At 41.6% G+C, this 24,934-nt stretch overlaps 3 protein-coding genes across 3 annotated transcripts; all 3 read right to left on the reverse strand.

Moving 5' to 3' along the window:
* Positions 1-4,162: 4,162 nt before the first annotated feature.
* On the reverse strand, positions 4,163-4,669 carry LOC125365337 (keratin-associated protein 4-3-like). The gene has a single exon (XM_048365343.1). It carries the CDS (start codon positions 4,667-4,669, stop codon positions 4,163-4,165), a length of 507 nt encoding a protein of 168 aa, XP_048221300.1.
* Positions 4,670-9,518: 4,849 nt separating this feature from the next.
* Positions 9,519-10,052, reverse strand: LOC125365333 (keratin-associated protein 4-6-like). Its single transcript, XM_048365338.1, has one exon. The coding sequence runs from the start codon at positions 10,050-10,052 to the stop codon at positions 9,519-9,521; it is 534 nt and encodes a 177-aa protein (XP_048221295.1).
* A 5,657-nt stretch (positions 10,053-15,709) lies between these two features.
* Positions 15,710-16,243, reverse strand: LOC125365334 (keratin-associated protein 4-6-like). The gene has a single exon (XM_048365340.1). The coding sequence runs from the start codon at positions 16,241-16,243 to the stop codon at positions 15,710-15,712; it is 534 nt and encodes a 177-aa protein (XP_048221297.1).
* Between the last annotated feature and the right edge of the window lie 8,691 nt (positions 16,244-24,934).

Genomic DNA, 24,934 nt, shown 5'->3' on the forward strand with positions numbered 1-24,934 from the left:
AGTATCTGCATGCCATTTTTAGCATCCTGTGAGCATATGTCTACAGAACTCTCTTATACCCTGAAGTATCTCCTTACTACTGTACTGTGGGCTTGGTTTTTTTGGTGTGTTTTTTTTATTTTTTTTGCTGACTTTGTCTTCCTGTCTTTTTGTCGTTTCTGATTTGTGGTTTTTGTTTGTTTTATTCTACAAATATTTTGAACTGAGAATCTCATGCTTGCCAAGCAAATGTCTCCCACCTGAGACCCATGCTTTACTTTTCCACATGTTTTTTAACAGGTCATCTGGAATCCTGTCGTTTTTGCAACACTTACTTGCAAAGGAAAAGCACATTTCATAGTTTTGTGATTTCTTCTTTTTTACACACAACCTTTTAGCCCTCTGTGTAACTCCTAGGCCCTGCTAAGGAACTAGACTCTCCTGTTTCATTATTCAAGAGGGTCATTAAACTCCCCTGCTCCGGACTTCATTTTTTCAAATACACAGTGAAGCATAAAGAAAAACAAACTTCAAAGAACCAATATAAATAGAAACATAATAGAAAACAGACATAAATGAACTATTTTCATCTCTCATTTATTTGTAGTGTGGATACTCAAGCTTAACACATGCAAATATGCCCATACAGAAAGTTGATTAGTCTTTCTAGAAGAAAGAAATGCTGTCAGCCTCATGTGGTTCAGGAAACACTGAAGAGACTACTGAGAAGTTATGTGGTGAAATAACCAAGTGTCTTAAAGAAGACAAAAATCACTTGCAATATTCTTATCACATTAACTTTGTTTTCAATTTTTTTTTTTTTTTTTTGGCCAGTCCTGGGCCTTGGACTCAGGGCCTCAGCACTGTCCCTGGCTTCCTTTAGCTCAAGGCTAGCACTCTGCCACTTGAGCCACAGCGCCACTTCTGGCCGTTTTCTGTATATGTGGTGCTGGGGAATCGAACCCAGGGCCTCATGTATACAAGGGCAAGCTCTCTTGCCACTAGGCCATATCCCCAGCCCCTGTTTTCAAATGTTTTATTTCTATACTTTGATGCATGGGTTCATGCTTATGAAGCTGAAACCCTGAAAGTTGAAAAATGATATGTTCTGTGTGGACTTAATTTTCTTTTGACTGATTAAGAGAGACATAGGAAAACATAAAAACATAGAAGAAAAACTTGTTGATTCTTAGAGGGGATGGGTCCACATAAATTTAGGCAGTAAAGAAAGCTCTTTCCCCACTGATAAAAGGGAAGAGAACATTCTCTAGAATGATATAGGCACTAGATTCCCTAAGTAAGTTTTTCTTACAGGTGGCTGCCTGGAAGATCATCTGGGGAATATTACAAACTGCCAGTCTCTGGCTCCTGTCCAGAACAACTGTGAATTAATTGGTGTGGAGTAATGCCTGTGCCCTGGGAGCTTTTTAGTTTCCCACTAGGTAGGGAAGCATGAGATCCACCTTCTTAAAGTGTCCATAGGACATCTATTTGTTTTCATATCCAGAGACTAGAAGACACAAAAATAACTCCATTTTATTTGATGGTATCTTTAGGTACCCAAATAGAAGAAATAATTCTGACTTAAAGCACTAGACTTTGAGCCTTGTGGATTGACGCACTGATCATTGGCATTAGTATTTTACATGACTCTAGTACCAAAGGCTACAGACCTACATGGTGGAGAACGGCCTATCAGCACATGAAATCCAATATAAAATTACTATCAATAGCATGCCTCGGAGTTAGGGCATAGTATTAAATGTGAAACCAAACATTCCATCACTCTCTGTATTCCTTACTGAAGTTCACCTATGTCTCATAAAATGCCACGGACAGTTAGCATACAAGAAAATTTTGTGAAGTCTGCTTGAGTGAAGCTAATTTTTAATACAAATGATAGTAGATAGAGTGTCATTTCTTTCCTGTTATATAACATTTGGACACAAGAAACTGGCTGATGGTCTCCAGGGATGGTAGCTTATTGGGATCTAGGTGTTACTCTCTTGCTGACAAGATAGGCATTCATCAGAGGTTAGCCTGAAGAGTTGACTAGCACGAGGAAGTCACAGTGTTTGTCACTGACTATTTAATGCTTTTAGGTGACATTGCTTTGAAGCAAGTTGGTGAAGTATGGAGAATTGCAGACCATGAATACCAGGAAGTAGAAATAATTGAGAGCTACTTGAAAGGTTTTAGGTTTGTAGCAAAAGAATATATACATGCATACACATAAATACACATGCACACACACACACACACACACGGTGAGATTCTATATGAAATTCACTGACTTACTGTAAATCTAAACTACAACCTCCAAGAACAAATATATTGAAGTGGTATCAGTATCTCAGGAATAAGTAGCCAAGTCATATAATCAACCTAGGAGCCCATCAACAAATAAAAAAATAAAGATAATATGGTTCATGTATAATAATATTTGATTGAGTATTATTTATTCATACCTTAAGAAAAATGAAACCACCTGGACACAGTGGCTTGCACCTATAATGTAGGAACTCAGGAGATTGGAAGGACTGCAGTTCAGGGCTAACTTCATTAGACTTCATTATCATGCTTTAAAAGCTGACCTGTGGGGGGAATTCCATAGCCTATTTGAAAAATATCTAAAAATATAAAAGGCTGGAGGTGTGGCTCTAGAGGTAGAGAGCCTAACAAGTTTAATAGGTTAAACCTCCACTACTAGAAATGAAAACACATACACACACACACACACACACACACACACACACACACACACACAGTTACATAAAATTTTGTCCTTTGCCAAAGATTCATAGGATAGGAGATCATGTTGTTAAGTGAAATAGCCTCTCTGAGAATACGAAATTCCATGTGGGACTTTAAAAACAACAACAACGGACTCGAGGAAGTATCCTATGGAAAAGAAAGTACAAGGAGTGAATGTGGAATACTAGGATAAGTAAGAGTGCCAAAGACAAAATTGTCAGGAATGCATGTGTGAAAAATGTCACAATGCAGCCTACTATTTTGCACAATTAATACATGCTGATGACAAAGTTTTTGAAAGTGAAACATCCAGGATAAAAAGTCTAACTACAACTGGTCTGGCAACAGTTGTGCAAAAGATGCAAGGAAGACTCAGCAAAATATCAAGAAGATTGAACATGTCAGGGGGAAACACACACACACACACACACACACACACACACACACACACATACCAGAGTGAGTTTTGAAACAGTGACAACCACCTGTATTTGGGGGTGAGGGGTGGACAAACAAACGTGTGTGATGACAGCAACACTTAGATGAGGAACATGGCGCCTTAGACCTTGTACACTCTGAGGCAGCCCAAACAGGAGGAGAGGGGGTGGGTGTTCAAACAGAACAATTTACCTGGGAAATGATCACAGGAAAGGTTGTAGGAAATAATTGAGGTCGGCAAGGGAACCAAGACAGAATGCTCAGGAACACCTGGACTGTATTTCCACTGATGACCTCTGGGACACTGGACATCCTTGTACAGAGAAGGGTGCACCAACTCCATTCCCTCAATTGAGCTGTGTGCCTGGGGCTCTTCACTCCAGCCCACAACTTTCTCTTTAATAGAGAAGTCCTCTGCAAAGAATTCCTGGTATGGATGGATCCCTAGGGAACATCCCCTCTGCATTCAGGGAGGAGTTCTGAAAGATGAGGAGAAGGCACCCCTCAAGTCCTTTATTTCTGTCTTTCAGTTATTTAGAAATGCAAATGAGGAAGGAGTTACTATGGAGTAGGAAGTGGATTAGCTGGAGATTAGTGAAGGGATCAGTGTGGAGAGTCATGGGATAAGTCAGTGTGCCTTCTATACACATGTACTCATAGCTAAGGAAAATTCAGGAATTAAAAAGGAAGAGACACGATGTCTTTATATTTGGATGCTTGCAGAATTTAGGTTTATTTATGAGTAATTCCAACATTTGAAATAAAAAAGATTAAAGAGCAAACACTTCCAGGGGGGAAACGTGACAAGGTGACCGATTTCAAAGTTCAATTTTTTGTTCCTATTGGAGACAGATAGTCAGCTGGCAGGAGAGGGGCCGTGTATTCAGAGTCCCATGCCAACAGTGGGAACTGAGGTTTTGTGATTGGCTTCCTATGATTCAGCATCAAGAATGCTGCCTGCAGAAGATCAGGAGCATGCAAGTCAACTTGCTCAGCAGCAGGAACTACTGCAGCAGCTGGGGCGGCAGCAGCTGGGCTGGCAGCAGGGCTTGCAGCAGCTGGAGATGCAGCAGCTGGGGCGGCAGCAGCTGGACTGGCAGCAGGGCCTGCAGCAGCTGGAGATGCAACAACTGGGCTGGCAGCAGGGCCTGCAGCAGCTGGAGATGCAGCAGCTGGGGCGGCAGCAGCTGGACTGGCAGCAGGGGCTGCAGCAGCTGGAGATGCAGCAACTGGGCTGGCAGCAGGGCCTGCAGCAGCTGGAGATGCAGCAGCTGGGGCGGCAGCAGCTGGACTGGCAGCAGGGCCTGCAGCAGCTGGAGATGCAGCAACTGGGGCGGCAGCAGCTGGACACACAGCAGCTGGGGCGGCTGCAGGGCTGGCAGCATACAGACTGGCAGCAGGGCCTGCAGCAGCTGGACACACAGCAGCTGGGGCGGCAGCAGCTGGGCTGGCAGCAGCCCTCCTCAGAGCAGGTGGAGCCACAACAGGAATTGACCATGGTGTCAGAGGATGGAGGTTCTCAGTGAGTTTTCTCGAGGGAGATCAGGAAAGTGTGGAAGTCTCCTTGCCTTGATGCCCTTTTATACCCTGCTAAGGGTCTACGTCCAGAATTCTTTCCTTGTTATTGTTTGTGTTCATTAATTGGTAATTATCAACCTAGGCAATTGTATTTCCCTGGTTAAATGTCAGGGAAGGAAAACATGATTTCCTTTTCCTGGTGTAGGATTCACTGGGCAGCTCTTATGGAATCACTTCCTGATTGTTTTCCTGTTTGTTTGCTTGTTTGATTTTAATTTCTCAAAGAGAGCAGTCACGTGATAGTCTGTGTCTCACAATGTACACTTCCATCTTAATATTTGCAGCCTGTGCTGCCTACTCCTCAGGAATCGTGATTCTTATGGACCCACAACGGTTTTGTTGACCCAGGAGGATTAAAATTTCATGTGAGTCTGGAGGCTCCGTCGTCCTGGTCCAGGTGGACAAGAACAGTCTGCATGAAAATCCTTGATGAGAGAACGGGACATTGGGACATGACACTTTTCTTGCTGAGAATCACGATTCTTTTTTAGGGACACACAAGACTACATCCTGTTGGAAAACTGAATGGTAAATTATTGGTGAGGTTTTTTTTTTCCTTTTGAGGCTGAGGCCCTTAAAATTATTCTTATTCTATCCTTCTGTTTCAATATCCAGAAAAGAGAAGTCATACAAGCAATCTAATTACACTTCAAGTTATCTAAACAATAGAGGAAATGATCCTGAAGCAGAAACATTGAACCCTGTAGACTGAAGCCATGATAACTCTCTGTGTTATTTCATTTCACTTGAACTCCAGACCAACAAACCCACACAGGCTGAGAAGGAACCGACAAGGCTTGAAGCATAATGGGTGATTACTATCAAGAACAGTCTGGAGTTTTATAAAACTCAAAACCCTGGAGAGTCATCGTTGACTCTACTCCTTGCTAAATCTCTCCTGGCCTGGAAAAATAGATGGATAATGAACATGTCCTGGGAACACAAATTAGGATGTGTACTTCAGCAGGTACCTCTTTCATTACATAGAGAGGTAGAAAGGATGATATAAATGCATCCATGTGTTCATGTTCTTGGACTTTTATGTACATAGAATCTCACTGAATTGATTCCCTATTTGAAGTTCCCTTCAGCAGTTACTGAGAGCATTTACCACTGGGGAAAAAGCCTCCATTCAGCAGCCCATAGGGCACGGAGGCTCGCACTGAAGTTGGGCATGAGGAACCAAGTGTCTTAGAAAGCACTGAAGCTGCCTGCACAGTGGATCCTTCAAAGCTGAGCCCTTAACTTGAGAAGCAAGCTCCTGCTAACACTGACCCTGGAGCCTGGTGAGACAACAGGAAGGAGACAACGGAACTGCTCCTGATTTCCAATGCATAGGAACTGTGACATGATAATTGTGTGGTGTTTTAAGATATTAGGTTTTGAGGTAATATAACGAGAGATGACTCATTTAGATTTCTCTGGTTCTGCACACAACACTGGAAAGCCAAAGAAATGATCAAAGGCTACAGAGAAGTGGGTAGGCCAGCACAGATCTAGCCATAAAGCTTGAAACCTCAACATACTGTCCTCTGGGTGCAACAGCGCATTCTCCTTACTGAGATGAGGAAAGAGTGACAGGAGGGGGTTGCCAGCATCACAGAGGAATGCAGTGAGGCCTGTTTTCTAATTTTTATGAAGTATTACTGCATTGCAGAAACTAGCTATTCCCCTTGGGGTTTTAGGGATAATAAGATTACAGACATAGTGGCCCTCTCCATACCCTGTCCTCCTGCCCTATGTGACTGCACCCAGTGATAGTTGGGTAAAAAGACAAAAAGCTAGCCACCTTCTTTCTTGGGTTTTCCCCTCCCCTCCCTACCCACAAGTTGTATAGTTCATTTCCAACATAGTGTCTAATAAGTACCCCTGCTGCATTTGTTCACCCTTTGTCCCTGTTTCTGTGCCACCACCTTGCTCCTAGAGGCCGAAAAACTGTGGTGCCAGTCACACTCTAGAGGTGCTTGGAAATTAAATGAGTTTGAGTTCACCAAGAATATTCCTTTAGGGGCTGGGGATATAGCCTAGTGGCAAGAGTGCCTGCCTCGGATACACGAGGCCCTAGGTTCAATTCCCCAGCACCACATATACAGAAAATGGCCAGAAGCGGCGCTGTGGCTCAAGTGGCAGAGTGCTAGCCATGAGCGGGAAGAAGCCAGGGACAGTGCTCAGGCCCTGAGTCCAAGGCCCAGGACTGGCCAAAAAAAAAAAAAAAAGAATATTCCTTTAGGATCAATGTCTTGCTACCCTGTATGCCTCTCACTTCCATGTCTTAATAGATTTTACCCAGAGCATTTCCTTGTAACTCACTTGTAGAAGAATACCTATGTCAGGTTCTATTTCTAGTGAATCCAATTTATTCCACACAGCCTAATTTCTGAATCCCTCATTTACTAAACTGAGTGTCATAGTTCAGGCTGTGTATGTTTACACATAGCCTCCTCTGCCCGCAACATTTATTGGTTCACCTTAACTCAGCCTCCTCAACTAATAGCTTCCACTCATATTTTCTTAAACATGGTAACACAAAGCACCTTCACCATGAACATTTTCCCTAAAGCTCTAGCTATACTTCTCTTAAAAAGTAAACAACTAGCCAGGTAACAATGGCTCACACCTGTAATCCTAACTACTCAGGAGGCTGAGATCTAAGATCTAATTGCACTTCCAAGCCAGCTTGGGCAGTAAAGTCCATGAGACTCTTATCACCAATAAACTAATCAGAAAAATCAGGAAGTGGTGCTATGGCCCAAGTGGTAGAGCACTAGCCTTGAGCACAGAGAAGCTCAGGGACAGATTCCAGACCCTGAGTTCAAGCCCCATGACTGACAAAAAGAAAAAAAAAGCAAACAACTTTGCTCTCTCTCCCTCACTCTTTCTTGCTTAAAATTGTTTCATCTATTTGAGACTATTCAAAATGAATTTTAGTGTTTTTTTATTTCTATGTAGAACTTCATTGTAAATTTGATGAAGATTGCATTGAATCTCAAGATGGTTTTGTTAGTACAGACATTTTCACATGTTAATTTTGTCCATCCATGAACATGAGATATCATTCCACCCTCTAATGTCATCTTCATTTTCTTTTCTCTGGGTTTCACAACTCACATGGGATTGATTCCTGGGTATTTGGGGTGAACGTGCAATCATGTGGTTTCTTTCTCATGGATTGTTGTAGTTAGAACAAAAATACCTGACTTAAAGTTGTACTACAGAATCATACTAAGAAAAAGAACTGGCACACACACACACACACACACAATAAAAATAGAGCCAGGTGCTGGTGGCTCATGCTTGTAATCCTAGCTACTCCAAAGCTGAAATCTGAGGCTAGTGGTTCAAAGCCAGCCCGGGCAGGAAAGGCAGCGAGATTCTTATCTCCAATTAACCACCAGAAAACTGGAAGTGTTGCTGTGGCTCAAAGTGTTAGAGAGCTATCCCTGAGCAAAAATGTTCAGGGACAGTGCCCAGGCCCTGAGTTCAAAGACCCACAACCATCAAAAGAGAAAGAGAGAAAGTGGGAGGGGGCGGGGGGCTGATGAAGTAGATATAGTGGAGCCAAAACCAAATAGTGGGATTCATCTAGGTGCCCATAAACAGATGATAAATAGATAATGTAGCATATACACATAACAGAATATTATGCAACCACTAAAAATAAAGAAATCATGTCATGTGCAGAGAAATGAATGCAAATGAGGATCGTCATGTTAGATGAACTCAGAAAGATCAATGTTTTCTTTTATATGTGGAATCTTTTTTTAAGTTATGAAAATAGAAAGGAAAATTGTTTTGGAGAATAGGAAGGGGAGATGTGTAAGTGTGGTAAAGGTGAGATAAATCAAGTACCTATATCACTAAGTAGTTTACCTGAGAAACTGAAGAGAGAGCACCATGCCTATGAAGTTTACCCATTTTAATGGGTAATAAACTCAGCAATTGACCTAATTCCCTGGCAAGCATCCATATTGTGCTTAAAATATGATGACCGACACAGAAGCTGAGTTCAGGGACAGGGGCACCTTAGATTGTGCTTCCAGGACAGCCCACTATGAAGGGTTAGTTTACTTAGGAAATTATCCCAGCAAATGTCGTAGGGAACCTTTGAAATCTCTAGGTCAGGGCGGAAGTCATTGCAGAGTGAAATAAAGAGCAGAGCATGTCTGGATGCAGCTGGATTTCCAACACACCTCTAGAATAATGCATGTTCACTAAGAAGCCAGAGTGTTTGTTCACCAGCTCCATTTTTCGGGTTGAACTCTGCTAGAGCTTGTGCCAGTAACTTGCTGTGAACCTAAAGAATTCTTTGGGCAGAGAATACCAGACACCCCATCTATGAACCTATAATCCTTGACTAGAACAAGGACTGTTATCAGAACAGAGCTGATATGGCTGAAAACCCTTGGAATGGTCATTTTATTTAGAATGGGTGACACAAACATTTGACTCACACAATGAGAAATTGAGAAGAGAAAACCAGGAGACATCATGCCTTTAGATTTGGATGTCTGCGAAATTCAGGTTTATTTAAGATGTCAGAATTACAAGATTTAAGAAAAAAAAGTCAGGGAGTGATTTCTTCCATGAGCACACCATGATAGCTGATAGGTGACGGCTAACACAGAAAAATCCAGTTTCTATGAACGGTGGAGGCAGACAGCAGCCTGGCAGGAGAGGAAGCAGTTTAGGCAGAAGTTTCACAAGTGGCCTTCCATGATGTAGCTCACAGTGCTGACTGCTGAAGACCAGGAGCGTGCAAGTCAGAGGGCTCAGCAACAAGAACCACTGCAGCAGCTGGACACACAGCAGCTGGGGCGGCAGCAGGGCTGGCAGCAGGGCCTGCAGCAACTGGAAATGCAGCAGCTGGGGCGGCAGCAGGGCCTGCAGCAGCTGGAAATGCAGCAGCTGGGGCGGCAGCAGCTGGGCTGGCAGCAGGGTCTGCAGCAGCTGGAAATGCAGCAGCTGGGGCGGCAGCAGCTGGGCTGGCAGCAGGGTCTGCAGCAGCTGGAAATGCAGCAGCTGGGGCGGCAGCAGCTGGGCTGGCAGCAGGGTCTGCAGCAGCTAGAAATGCAGCAGCTAGGGCGGCAGCAGGGCTGGCAGCACACAGACTGGCAGCAGGGCCTGCAGCAGCTGGACACACAGCAGCTGGGGCGGCAGCAGGGCTGGCAGCACACAGACTGGCAGCAGGTAGGTCTGCAGCAGCTGGGCTGGCAGCAGCTGGACACACAGCAGCTGGGGCGGCAGCAGCTGGGCTGGCAGCAGCCCTCCTCAGAGCAGGTGGAGCCACAACAGGAGTTGACCATGGTGTCAGAGGATGGAGGTTCTGAGTTAGTGTCCAAGGAGATGTGGTTGGAAAGTTTGGAGGTCTCTCTGCCCCTGGTGCCCTTTTATACCCTGCTAAGGGTCTCTGTCATTACCTGTGGCATTCTTTCCTTGTTATTATTTGTGTTAACAAATTAGCACAGTTTATTTTCCTGGTTCCATTTCCAGGATGTAAAGAAAATTTGGTTTCCCTTTTCCTGATTTGTTAGAAATGGTGTCAGTTCTTACAGGTGTCCTTCTACCTTTAGTTCCTCAGAGAGAGCCGTCACATGATACTTTGTGTCTTAGTGTGTATGGTTGTGTCTCATGTACAGTACTTCCTGTGTGTTCTTGTAATCATGATTGTAGATTCTTACTGCCCTTAATTGTTTCTGAGGACCCAGGAGGAAATACCCACATCAGAGTGTGGTGGCTCATTCCTAATGGTTCGGCTTAGCATAGGAATTTTTAGTGCAAAAGGCCATTCACATGAGAACAGGAAGATTTACATCCTCTTCCTCACTCTGAATCACAGCATATTTTCTAGACTTCTTTGGGAAACACAGATGTCTTTCAAGTTGGACATCTGAATTGGGAATATTGTATTTTTTTTGTTGGTTTGTTTCCCAGAGCATATTTCTAAAACTGACTTTTAGGGCTTTGTGGGAGAGGAGAGCAGCAGGGTTCATCTATGTACATCATGAAGTTCAGATACCCTCGATTCTGCTCTATAGGCTTATTTCCCTTCTGATTTTCTATTGTGTTTTTCTGGCCTTTAGCAGACATGTCAATTCTTGTCTTTTTAAATTTTTTCTTTGCTAACTGGCTAGATGTCCCGGTGTTGTCATCTCTCCCTCTCATATACACCTGACCTGATCTCTCTTGAGTTCCTAGAAAGAATGAACTGGACTCTCTTCTTTCATTATTTACATGGTATATTATATTTCCATGTTGGAGTCTTCACTTCACAAAAGCTAATACAAAAAGAAAGAGAGATGGAAAACAGGTTGCCTAGATGAGGAAAATTATCTGGAATTTATCTATAGTGTGACCACCATAAGAGCTCAGAGGGTTGAAAAAGGCCTATCCAATTGTCTAGGTGATTAGTGTTCCTAAAAATGAAGGCTATCAGTCCTTTAGACGGACCCCTGTCAGTTAAGGTTAAGCAGTCAGTCACGGTTAAGCAGCGAGTAGTGTTTCTAAAAATTCTCAATTTGTTACATTGTAATAAAAAATCAAACTTTCACTGATTATTCATGGTCATTGAAATGTTTATAAATATTCATGAAATGTGACTATATGTAAATCTGATTGGTGAGCATTTCTATCACTTTAAATATATTATTAAATATATATTTGATAACAATACTAAAATATATTTTATTTTAATAATATGTTAATACTATATGATTGTATATTTTAAAATATCATTTAAATATTTGGATAGATTAAATACATATTAAATTTACTTAAAGTGATGGAAATGTTCCTCCTCTTTGTTCTTAAACTATCTCCATTCATGATTTAATCTAATCTTTGAAAAATCTAGAGTAGCATTTCGGTCCACCTGAATTTTTTAACCTTCTTTTGTCATTATGAAAACATCTATGTGCTGAAAATGTATGTAAACTACATGTACAGTGTAATAAAGAATTATCAAGCAAGAACTCTAAGCCCATGTCTAAGAGGACATTTCCTTCACCAGGAAGGGGATACTATTTATCTTTTCTTTTTTTTTTTTTTTTTTTTTTTTTTTTGGCCAGTCCTGGGCCTTGGACTCAGGGCCTGAGCACTGTCCCTGGCTTCTTCCCGCTCAAGGCTAGCACTCTGCCACTTGAGCCACAGCGCCGCTTCTGGCCGTTTTCTGTATATGTGGTGCTGGGGAATCGAACCTAGGGCCTCGTGTATCCGAGGCAGGCACTCTTGCCACTAGGCTATATCCCCAGCCCTATTTATCTTTTCTTGACTGGAAGTCTCTTCCTCCATCCTAGAAACACTCACTAGTATGAGTTTGAACGTTTTTATAATTTTTTTATTAATACTGTTATGATCTTGATGCACATTCATAAAGAACAATCTAGTTTTGCAGTAATAGGGAATTTTACAAAAATGTTTACTGGACACTTGGGACTTTCAGATTTTCTCCATTTCTTCACTCATCATTCAACCAAGTGTTGCTCTGTCTCTATGTGTTGGAGGATTTTCTGCATTCTTCCTTTCTTTTGAGCCCTAATCTTATTCTCTTGTGATTTGATAGAGTACAAGTGATTATTTTGATTTTTTTTTATTTGCTAAGAGTTGTTTTGGATCCTAAAATATGATGTATTTGGGTGAAAGTTCCATGGGCTGCTTATTAGAATATGTATTATGCAGCTGTTGGATGAAATACTCTGTAGATGTCTGTCAAGTCCATTTTGCATATAGTGTCAATTTAGTCTGAAGTTTCTTGTCTATGTGTGTTTGTAGGGGTTTTTTCAGGGGGTGGGGGGCAGTGGGTCTAGATTACTACCTATTGCTGAGAGGAGAATTTTGAAGTCACCACTATCATTGTGTTTGTTCTACCTGTCATTTTAAGCCCAATAGTATTTATTTAATGAAGCTGGGCACACCACCAACATTTGGCTTAGAGATGTGAGCAATTGTTGTTTATTCTTAACAGATTGTTCCCTTTACTAATATGAAGTGACATTCTTTGTCTCTCTTGACAAAGTGTATTTTATCATGTACAAGTATAGCTACTTTTGCCTGAGTCTGGGATTTATTTGCTTGGTTGATCTTTTTCTAATCTTTTACTCTAAGACAGGGTTTGTTTTTGCCAGTGAGATGTTTCTTATAGGCAATAAATGGATAGATCATGTTTTTTAATCTGCCTTTCCATGTCTTTTGACTAGAGATTTGAGACTGTCACTGCTCTGTATTATTATTGACAAGTTCAGAGTCGTTTTTGCCTTTTTGTTGTTTCTGCATTGTCTAGGTTTTTAAAAACGTATTTAAATATCTAGTGTGATTTATCTTCTCCTTTTTTTTTCTTGCTTACATCTTTCTTCTTTTGTGGTTAGGATTCATTTGAGTATCTTCTATAGTGATGGTTTTGTGGTCATGAATAATAGCTTTGGCTTCATTTAACATTAATCTAGGATGGTAGTTGTTTTCTTTTCAGAACTTCAAACACATCATTCTAAGCCCTCCTTGTGTTAAAGCTGTTTGGTGAGAGATCTGCTATTAGCTTGATAAGCTTACTATTGTAAATAACTTGGTGCTTCTCTTTTGCCTCTTCCAGTACTATTTCTTGTCCCCCACACTGACTATTTTATTTTTGCATGTCTTAGCATGGTTCTTTTCTGGCCTTGTCTTTTGAGTGTCTTAAAGGCTTCCTGGACCTATATGGCTGCTTCTCTCTCAAGGCTTGTTCTATTGAGTATGTTTTCTATCCCTTTACCTTTTACCTCTTCTTCTTTCATGCTCATGATTCTTAGGTTTGGTCTCTCAATAGTGTCTGAGATGGTTTTCATGTTCCACCCATATTTCTTAATTTCCTCTCAATTCTTTTTGACTATTCTCATACATCTATGTTGTTCTCAAGTTCTGATGTTCTGACTTGAATTTTATCCACTCTACAAGAGACTTTCCAAAGAGGTTTTGGTTTTTTGTGGAGTTTTGTTAGTTTTTGTTGTTGTTGTTGTTTTGTGTGTTTGTTTGTTTTTTACTTGCTGAGATTTTCATTTCTTCAATATCAGTTTGATTCTTTTTCAGGCTTTCTGTATCCTTATTTAATCTCATTGTCTTTCTTACATCATTCAGCTTTCCTATTCATATACTCTTTTGCATTTATTCACCCCTTTATGTTTATAAATATTTATTTATATTTACTCTGGAGTCTAGTAAGGGCTAAACATTTTGTTTCCTGAAATGGCTACTGGGTAATGAAAAGACCATTATGAGTTGTCCCACAGCCTGCCTGGTCCCTGGCCTCCTGCCCACACTCAGTGTAAACTGATTGCCTGGTGGTCAGAGCTCTCTACAAGGATAGCTTCAGTCTTTTATATTCCTAGAGTGACTCTCAAGATAGGAAGTTGCTCTCAAAGCCCAACTTCCCTCTCCATGTCCACTTCTGACTTGTCAAACAACTCTTCTCCCTCAGGGAAGGGAAGATAACTGTGGCAATCACAGAAGTAAACATGAGCCAAGACATATCTGAAAATGTCATAATGAAATGGACTGTTTTAACTGGCTTTGATGGCATATGCCTGTAGTTCCAGCAATTCAGGGATAGTAAGCCCAATGCTAATCTGAGGAACATACCAAGAATTTGTCTCTCATACACAAAAAGAAGGAAAACTACTATTTTTAATAATTAATATACACTAATAAAATGTTTTAAAAAAACTATAAACCAAAGACAATAAAAATGTTAGGATAACAGTTGAGCAAAAATTGGAAAGAGGATGCAGCAACATATTCAGAAAGTTTATAAATTAGTGAACAGTACACCAAAAGCGTGACCCTATATTGCATGACAAACATCCATAATTTGTTAAACTATGGTGAAGAACCCAGACACTAGATCAGGATCTTGGTTGTTTTAGACTGTGCTCTCTAGGACAGATGAATAAAAAGCAGTTTACTTGGCTGGATCCTGGTGGTTTGTGGCTAGAATCCTAACTATTCAGGAGGCTGAGATCTGAAGATCATGATTCAAAGCCAGCCAGGGCAGGAAAGTCCACAAGACTAATATCTCCAATTAAGCACCCAAAAAAGCCAGATGTGGAGCTATGGCTCATGTGGTAGAGTTCTAGACTTGAGCAAAACAGCTCAGAGACAGCACTCAAGGCTTTCCTGGGTTCAAGCCAAGGACCTTCACACAAACACACAAAAAGGAATTTACTTTGGGAAAGATCATAGGAAGAATGGTAAAGAAATTGTGAACTGATCTGGAGGCAAGGGTGCTATTGTTACAGAGTAATTTATACAGCAGAACACTTTGGGAGGTAGGTGGACCTCAGTCCATCTAAGCACCTACAAAGCAGACTCCAAGGGGGAGGTGGGGAATGAGCTGTACTGTGGGTTCTCTTCTTCTACTGGCTGAGTTCTGCTAGAGGCTTTAACTCATGCCAATAGTGTGTTTTTCAACCAGAGAAAGTCTTTATGCTGGGAGTTTCAAGCCCTGGCTCTATGAATCCATATTTCTGTATGAGGATGAGGAGGACTAAGAGGACACAGTTGACCCACATCAAATCATCTATTCTGATCTTTTCATTATTAAGAGATCAGTTACAAGAAATCTACCAATAAAGAAAAGAGGTAGAGAAGGGAAAATAAGGAGATGTAATGTCTTTTTATTTGGATGCTTGCACAATTCAGATTTATTCAAAATGTAGGAATAATAGCATTGGAGGAAGAAATATTCTCCTGAGGGAATATGTGGTTACATGATAACATGACTTAGTAACACACTGCTGACATGTAAGAAAACTCAAAACTGCTGTCCAGGTTGGAGAAAGACAGCAACCTCTTAGGAGAGGGGACAGTATATTTTGAGGCCCCTATGAACCTCAAGGGGAACTGAGGTGTGAAAGCTGGCCTCCCATGATTCAGCTCACAGGTGGTTTCTATCAAGAATGCCAGCTACTGAAGACAAGGAGAATGTAGGTCAGAGCGCTCAGCAGCAAGATCCACTACAGCAGCTGGGGCGGCAGCAGCTGGACTGGCAACAAGGCCTGCAGCAGCTAGAAGTACAACAGCTGGGGCGGCAGCAGCTGGGCTGGCAACAAGGCCTGCAGCAGCTAGAAGTGCAGCAGCTGGGGCGGCAGCAGGGCTGGCAACACACGGACTGACAGCAGGGCCGGCAGTAGCTGGAGATGCAGCAGCTGGGGCGACAGCAGGGCTGGCAGCACACGGACTGACAGCAGGGCTGGCAGCAGCTGGAGATGCAGCAGCTGGGGCGGCAGCAGCTGGGGCGACAGCAGGGCTGGCAGCACACAGACTGACAGCAGGGCCGGCAGCAGCTGGAGATGCAGCAGCTGGGGCGGCAGCAGCTGGGGCGACAGCAGGGCTGGCAGCACACAGACTGGCAGCAGGGTCTGCAGCAGCTGGACACACAGCAGCTGGGGCGGCAGCAGCTGGGCCTGCAGCAGGTGGTCTGCAGGCAGCAACCCTGCTCAGAGCAGGATGAGCCACAGCAGGAGTTGACCATGGTGTCAGAGGATGGAGGTTCTAGGTGGGTGTCCAAGAAGATGAGTTGGAAAGTTTAGAAGTCTCCTTGCCTATGGTGGCCTTTTATATCCAGCTGAGGGTCTACTGTCATGACCTATAGCATTCTTTCCTTATTGTTGTTTGTATCAATAAATAGGCACTTACCCAATTAAGCAAGTTTATTTTCCTGGTTAAGTATTTAAGGTGAATGGAAAATATGACTTCCCTCTCCTGATCTGTTAAGATTCATCACTTATCCCTTACAGATCCACCCCTTAAGAGAGTCTTTCTCACTTCTGTTACAGAATCTGTCACCTGGCATTGTAGCTAGTAGAAATGCTTCGGTCTCATCTTCTCTAGAACATCGGGTGAGCCTGTAGGTACCTAAGTTTCTTTGAGGGACACTACTATTTCTGGTGATCTGGAAGGACAAAATTGCACTGGAGTCACACAGTTCATTCATCGTGAGTCAGGTGGACAAGGAAGGGTGGAATGTGAAAGACCACTGGCATGAGGATAGGAAGCCCATTAGGACATGACCCATTCCCAGCAGGGGATCATGGTCACAGTTTACATTTCTTATGAGAAACACAAAATGGTGAAATGTTGGTATTTTCTTTCATATATATAATATATATGTATATATGTGTAAAATGTAAATGTATTTTATATAAAGGGTATATAATATATGTACACACATATGTGAATGAGGAGCACTTATAAATGCAAGTCACCTTCTCTTTGTCAAGGTGAATTCGTCTTCTCTGTGTCACAATGTACTTCATCTGGACTACAAATATCATATTGACTCATGGTAATGATAGCATCAGTTAGTCACTCCTGATGAACAAAAAGATGTAAATACTATGGGTACTGTAATATATATAAGTATATATTATATATAAAGGGTATATATATATACGTATGTCATATATACGTATATATTATATACCTTTTATATATTATACATTTACATTTTATATTATATATTAAACCATATATATCACATTCTTACATTATATACATTATATAATATATTGTATATCATATAATGTATTACATGCATATACATATAATATATTATATATAAAATGTAAATATTATATATAATGTATATACATATATACAATATATAATGTGAAATATATTACATGTATATATAATACATATCCTTTATATATCCCATATATAATGTAAAAATTGTAAAAGTACATTATATATAAAGGATATATAATGTAAAAATGTAATATATATACATATATGTATACATAGGAAAGAAAATGTAAATATATATATTTTTTATATGCATGAATTTTTGACAGAAGCAAACCTGGTGGAATTGGTCTACAGAGCTCAGTTTTTTCCAGGACATGTGCATTTATGTTCTGCTCTTTTTCCAACATTTACCTGCCCACCCAAGAGTGATGACACATTGTTGTGGCCTCTTTATAATTCATACCCATCTTTTCTTCTTTCTGTGGAAGTCACTGAGCACTGCTTATCCAAGTGGTTATTTATGCATCCTTGTTCAGCTCCTCACTTTTCAAACATGAAGGCAAAAGGAACAGAGCAATAGTAGAAAGAAAAGAGTAATAGTGAATAGACACCTAAATGAAAGACTTTTGACTCACACTATTTACAATATTGATATAGTAAAGGGTTAAATGGTACAAAAATGCCCATCCAGTTGGCTAGAAGATTGGCATTTCTAAATATAAAGAATGCTACCAGTCCATCAGTTAGTCCACTATGAGTCAAGAAATAAGCAGATAGAGACTTGTCCTTAAGAATGTGATGACATCATTAAGTGTCTTAATTGAGACCATTTAAAGACCAAACGCACTGCAAACATCTAGAAAAGGTAAATAAAAATCAACTAGAGCCATCTTCAAAGACAGGGAAAATGCAAGGGCAGTAAATCTCTTCACATTTCCACTGAATTCACTAGGTTAGCTCCTCAATGCCATCTCCTCCTCCCAAAATAGATCACACAGAGACTGTGGGTGACTATGGGGCATAGGAATTTTAGTTGTGAGAATATAGACTAGAGCAAATTCCCACAGTCTCGTGTATGGGATCTCTATGGAGCCTGAACTGGCATATGGGTTCCTTAAAATAGCCAGAAGTGGAGATGCAGAGGTAGACTCAGGACCTGTGGAATGAAGAGCACTTATAAATGCAAGTAACCTTCTCTCTGTTGGGGTGAATTCATCTCCTCTGTATCACAATGTACTCTAAAGGTATGTTAGTTTATCTGAACTACAAATATATTGACTCATAGTAATGATGGCATCAGTTAGTCACGCCTGATGAACAAAGAGATGTAAAGACTATGGGTACTGTACCTCAACAAGATATAGTTGCTCCAGCCGATAGGAAATGCAGGTGACAATGATTTACAGGGTTGTCCACTGGTGCTGTGTTCAAAAGTCCAGCCTACCAAATACCCAGCTATCCACCACTAATATGTCTTTGCCAGCAAAAGATGAAAAACAAGAGTCCCTAGTAAGGGACTCTCTATGAGGAGATCATGCAGTTGCTTCTTTCTGACTGGGATTCACGTTCAGTTGGATAAGACTCTGCTTTTTCTCTCTGTAACACCTTAGCACCATCATATCCAGGCTCCAGAACATTTGAACTATTACCATGGAATCCTCAACAACCACACTTGAGATCAAGAGAAAATGCAGCACGGGATGTGGTACCACAAGCACAGAACTGTTGGACCTGTTGCATTGCTACAACTTCATATTGCCCTAACCCACACCTAGCAAGAAGAAAATGTGATGCTGCCACCACATAAGCAGTAGTTGAGGTGCCAGCTTGGAGTTGACACCCTACGAGGCCAGATCCCTGTCCCCCAGAACACAGTATGTATTTTACACCTGTGACTGTTGTGTGAAGCTCTGTTCTCAACAATTAAAATTGCATCGACCTAGAAAAGCAAGAAGTCTAAAGATGAGACACTTTCATCAACCTGCTGATCTGTTTTGGGGAAAAAAATCTTGCCTCCTCCACATAAATTTAGATTCTGTAGATGTAGAAGTCTTTTGCTGAAGATATGAGAATACTCAAGGCAACACTGCAAGGGTTTCATGGGAATTAATTTTATGTCTGTGTCCTTAGCTCTCTAGGTTTCTCTCACCATGGATAAGCAGGCCAGGTAAGGGGCTGCGCCAAGATAACTGACTTCATTTCCATGTGATACAGGATCACTGCTGTACTGTGAGGTCAGGGAGGAAGATACCTAGCTCTATAGCATCCACTGGTGATGTGCTGGTATTTGCACATCATTTAACTGCTACAACCAGTAGCAACTAGAGTAATCTTGGGTTCAGAACTCTCAGGAAAAAACCCATATAACTCCAACAGGCAATTGTCCTAGAGGACCAGAATGCCTACCTAGCAATCTCTATACCTTATGATTGTCCTATGTCAGTGACCTGAATCAGAGAAACAGCTGGGCTTTCCAGGTGGCCAGGGAGGACAGGATATCTACTAAAGTATTGTTTACTTTAAAGGTCCCCATCACCAAACCAGTGTGATGATAGGTTCACTTACTCAAGTTTCTAGTTACTTGTTGTCAGGCATAGGTGTCAATGCCTGTAGATATATTTGCCCTATATTCTTTATTTCCTCATGTGCAAGGAAGCCCACAGGTGCTCATAACTGAGTATCAGTGCAAAGGTCCAGCCTCCCCCACTCACTACCTTACCTCTAGGAGATAAACAGTTTTGGTCCCATTTACTTCCTAGAGCTCATTGTTGGTCAGATGAAGTAGAATCTTGGAAACACCATTTCTTCTCAACTGTTTCTAGTATCCACATTCTCTTTGTTTTGTTAGCACAGAGCACTTCCTTATAAATGGTCTGTATAAGAATCCCTTGCAGCTGGGTACTAGTGTCTCACACCTGTCATCCTAGCCACTCAGGAGGCCGAGATCTGAGGATCGCCAGCCTGAGAAGAACAGTCAGTGAGACTTTCATATCCAATTACCACCAGATAACCAGAAGTAACACTGTGGCTCAATATGATAGAGTATTAGCCTTGAGCAAAAGAGCTCAGGGACAGTGCCCAGGGATCCAAGTTCAAGCTCCACAACTGATTAAAAAATAATAATAAAAGAATCCCTTGCTCCAGGCGGACTTTTCACAAATCCAACTTAGCAGGCTCTCTCTTACTGAGTTTTCTGTTACACACATAGGTTTGTATCTCCTTCCACACAGCCTTCTATAGACCAGAGCTTTCTCCACAGTGTTGTATCATACTTTGTGTAAACACTGTACCCTTTAGCATGAGGTTGACCATAATGATTGCTGGTCTCAAGCTCTAGATCTATTCATATGAACACACACAAGCACACATCAACAAAAAAAGACTGAAGACAATGAGTCTGGTAATGAATGTTCAAAAAATCAGAAAGGACATACAGTGGGATGCTCTGAAGATTTAGAAGCCAATGGACAGCAAACCTATGGATTGACCACACGCCATCCCAATCATCCACGTTGTAGAAAATGTGTGACAGGGCAATGACACTAAGATTAAGAAAGGGATTACTTAGCCTGAGTGCCCACTACAGAGACTCAAACAAAGCACTTTCTTTAGGAAATGAGGCCAAGAAGACCTGCAGGGAAACTAGGAAACAAACCAAGGTAGGGAGGGGACTGGTGCACAGTGACACAGTTCTCCTGTGTGGACAGATGGACTCTAATCCCACTGAGGACCTTTGGTCAATGGGCTGACACTGGCCCACAGAAGGAGCAGAGCCACCTTTCACGGGTTGAACTCTGCAGCTAAGGATGTTGAATCCTTTTGCCTATTGCTCGCACTTCAAATGATGAGATTCTTCAGCAAGAGAGCACCAGGAGCTGACCTGGGAAGCTGTCTTCCTGCATGGAGTGATGAGGGACTAAGGCCGACACACAAAATCCCTTGATTCTGGTCATTTTATCATTTAAAGAGGTGAGGCAAACACTAACAAGTATGAGCAATAATTCCAGAAGGGAGGAAAAAATCAACAAGGAGACATTAAGCCTTTATAATTGCAGGTGTGTAGAACTCAGATTTATTTAAGATGAAGGAGGGACAGCATTTGAGAAAAGATGACAGAGAACAAATATTCCCAGTGGAGGAACATTCCATTCACTGATGGTCTCCATTGAGACCAGGAGGGTACAGGTTTGAGTGCTCAGCAGCAAGATCCACTACAGCAGCTGGGGCGGCAGCAGGGCCGGCAGCACACAGACTGGCAACAGGGCCTGCAGCAGCTAGAGATGCAGCAGCTGGGGCGGCAGCAGGGCTGGCAGCACACAGACTGGCAGCTAGGGCGGCAGCAGCTGGAACCTCCACAGCTGGGGCGGCAGCAGCTGGAGATGCAGCAGCTGGGGCGGCAGCAGGGCCGGCAACAGCTGGACACACAGCAGCTAGGGCGGCAGCAGCTGGAGGTGCAGCACTGGGGCCTGCAGCAGCTGGAGATGCAGCAGCTGGGGCGGCAGCAGGGCTGGCAGCACACAGACTGGCAGCTGGGGCGGCAACAGCTGGACACACAGCAGCTGGGGCGGCAGCAACTGGACACACAGCAGCTGGGGCGGCAGCAGCTGGAGGTGCAGCACTGGGGCTTGCAGCAGCTGGACACACAGCAGGTAGGCCTGCAGCAGCTAGGCTGGCAGCAGCTGGACACACAGCAGCTAGGGCGGCAGCAGCTGGGCTGGCAGCAGCCCTCCTCAGAGCAGGTGGAGCCACAACAGGAGTTGACCATGGTGTCGGAGGATGGAGGTTCTGAGTTAGTGTCCAAGGAGATGTGGTTGGAAAGTTTGGAGGTCTCTCTGCCCCTGGTGCCCTTTTATACCCTGCTAAGGGTCTCTGTCATTACCTGTGGCATTCTTTCCTTGTTATTGTTTATGTTAGTAAACAGATACTTATCAAATTAGCCAAGTTTCTTTTCCTGGTCAAGTGTTGGAGTTCAATGGAAAGCATTTCCTTTTCCTGATGTTTTAGGATTTGTCACCCTCCCCCATGGAACCATCTCCTAAGTAAATTTCTCGAGTTCGTGCCTGAAGGAGAGCTGTCACATGGCATTCTGTGTTGCCCTGTGTTTGCTTCCGTCTTGTGCACTGGATATCCTTAATCATCATCCATGTAGGCTTATAATTGTTTGTGGCAACCCGGGAGGAAAGCTGTATTTGAGTTTGATGGCTCATCCCTAATGGGTCAAATGGGCATGGGAGTTTGAAGGAGAAAGACCATGAGACTGGAAAGCCATTAGGACATGTGCCTTTCTCCTTTGTGAATCACAATCCATTTTCTAGACTTTTAGTGAAAAGTCTGGAACATGGAACTACTTCCTGGTGGAAAAATAAAACTGGATGGTGAAACTCATGTAGTGGAGATGGGTTGCAGAACTCTCCTATCCCACAAAATTGAAAAACCTCAATTCTGTACGACAGGCTTCCTTTCCTCTGGTTCTGGTTTTAACAGCATATACCGACTCATGACTCATGCCCTTCCTCCAGGATTTTTTTTTCTCTGCCAACCTAAGTTAGATGACCCACTGTAGTTGCCCTCTTATTCTAATTTACACCTGGCCTTCCTGTTCTCTGTTGGGTTCCTGAATGCACTAAATTCTCATACTTCATCATTCAAGAGAGGAATTGCACCTTGCTCTGCTTTATACCATTTTGGTGTGAAGAAAGAGAGGTGGAAATCAGACATCTAGATGAAAGGAAAGCATCTCAAATATATTTGAAGAAGGGATACAGTAAAGGATTATAGGATGCACATGTCTCCATTTAAGTTTCTATGTGATTTGTATGCTCTGTCCTTGTGGCTCAAGAAATAGTCAGAGGCTCGTTGTAAGAGTATGATGACATCACTGAATGTCTTAATTATGACCATTTAAAAACCAAGCCTATTGCAATAGGCTTGCTAAGTAAGCAGTTGGTTTATATGCTAGTCATAGATTTGTGCTCTCTAATTAATGAATATAAAATATCTAAACAATTTTATGTTCTAAGTGGAAAGATTTATCACTGGAATTTCCTACATAAGGGGGTAGAAGAAAACATAAAGAAATACAAAACTCCTTGGTTATTAAGAAAGGTTTCTCTATAAAATTTTGAAGATTAAGAAATCCCTTTCTGAGGTTGGAAGCATAGTGAAATCATCAGATACTGAGTTTGAGTCTAGATCTTGGAGGAGAGGGGAGAAAAAAAAAAGACATCATTTTTCTTGCAGTAAAAAGCATAGTAAGTTCTAATTTTAGAACAAGGTATAGACAATTACAGCCCCTGGCTGAATAATAGAATCACTTGGGAAGAGTTAAAAAACTGTCAGTGCCTGGCTCCTTCCCAGAACTATTGTGACTTAACTAGTCTAGCAAGTCCTGAGGGTTAGAAGTTTCCATAGTTCCTGATTGTATCAATGGCCAGTGATATTTTACAGCCATTTCCTAATGCTTCCATATAACAAGCATCTTCAATTGAGAGACAAAGTCAATGCATGGTCAAATTTTAATTGATGGTATCTAAGTCACTGAGAAAACAATCCTGAATTAGAGACCCTTAACTTTCAGCACTGTAGGGTGGAACACTGACAATCCATTCTGCTATTTTAGATCATTCTAATGGCAAAACCAACAGATCCTTTATGGATAAAATTGAGCCAGGAGGGAATGAAGCAATAGGGGATTGCTATAAGAAAGCACTCTGGTTTTTAAAAGAGGAAAATGAAGCAAAGAGAGAAAGCACTCTGTTTCTTACTAAGTTGCATCTGTGGTCTAGCAAAATAAAATCTAGAATAGAATATTAAAATCTAGGCTAGACACAAAATGGTGTGACAGCTATCTGAACTCCACCTCTTATAGAGCAGTCGCAGTATAATTTTTTATTAATTGATATTTTTCTCTTTAAACTTTTATTTTTCATCTTTTTTGAATATCATGAGTAAATACCAGAGAAGTCAGAAGGGAGTGGACACAAATACATTTGTGAAGATCCAGGAAGAAAATGGCTATGTCTGCCAGTTATTCTAAATATAATGACATGGCATGCCAACATACATTTTTCTTGTCACATACCATTTATTATTATGATAGTATGAACTACCATTCTTGTAAATCCCTGCCATATAATATAAAATGAATTAGAATTATACTGTACTAGTTACAATATCATAATGTGAGTAGAGACCCCTATAATACCCATGCCTAACTGACATTTTCAGCTCCATTGTGTTACTTTGCCCTAAAAAAATTAAGTCCCATTTCCATGTCTGAAAATAGAAATTGAAAGGTGTAACCAGTCCTAATATGAAGGGTTTATAAATTAAAGCAATATTTAAGGTGAACTGAATTTCTCTTTGTTCTTAAGCTATCTCTATTCATTGCTTAATCTAATACTGGTGTTAAAATCTTGATTTTCCATTTCAATTCACCTGAATCCCTTAAAACTTTTTATTATCATGAAAGAAACATATGGTTAAAAAAATAAATATATACAATATGCAAATATAATAGATATTAAGGAGTTACCCAAAGTCCACATCTAAGAAGAAATGTTTTCATCTGCATTTATTTTCTGGACCACATCTTCACTATTCTGAGTTTTATGAGGTTTTTTTTCCAGTCTTAGACCTTGAACTCTGGACCTGAGTGCTGTTCCTAAGCTGTTTTTGCTCAAGGCTAACACTCTAC

This window comes from Perognathus longimembris, chromosome 17 (assembly GCF_023159225.1).
Source record: "Perognathus longimembris pacificus isolate PPM17 chromosome 17, ASM2315922v1, whole genome shotgun sequence".
NCBI classification, from domain to species: Eukaryota; Metazoa; Chordata; class Mammalia; order Rodentia; family Heteromyidae; genus Perognathus; species Perognathus longimembris.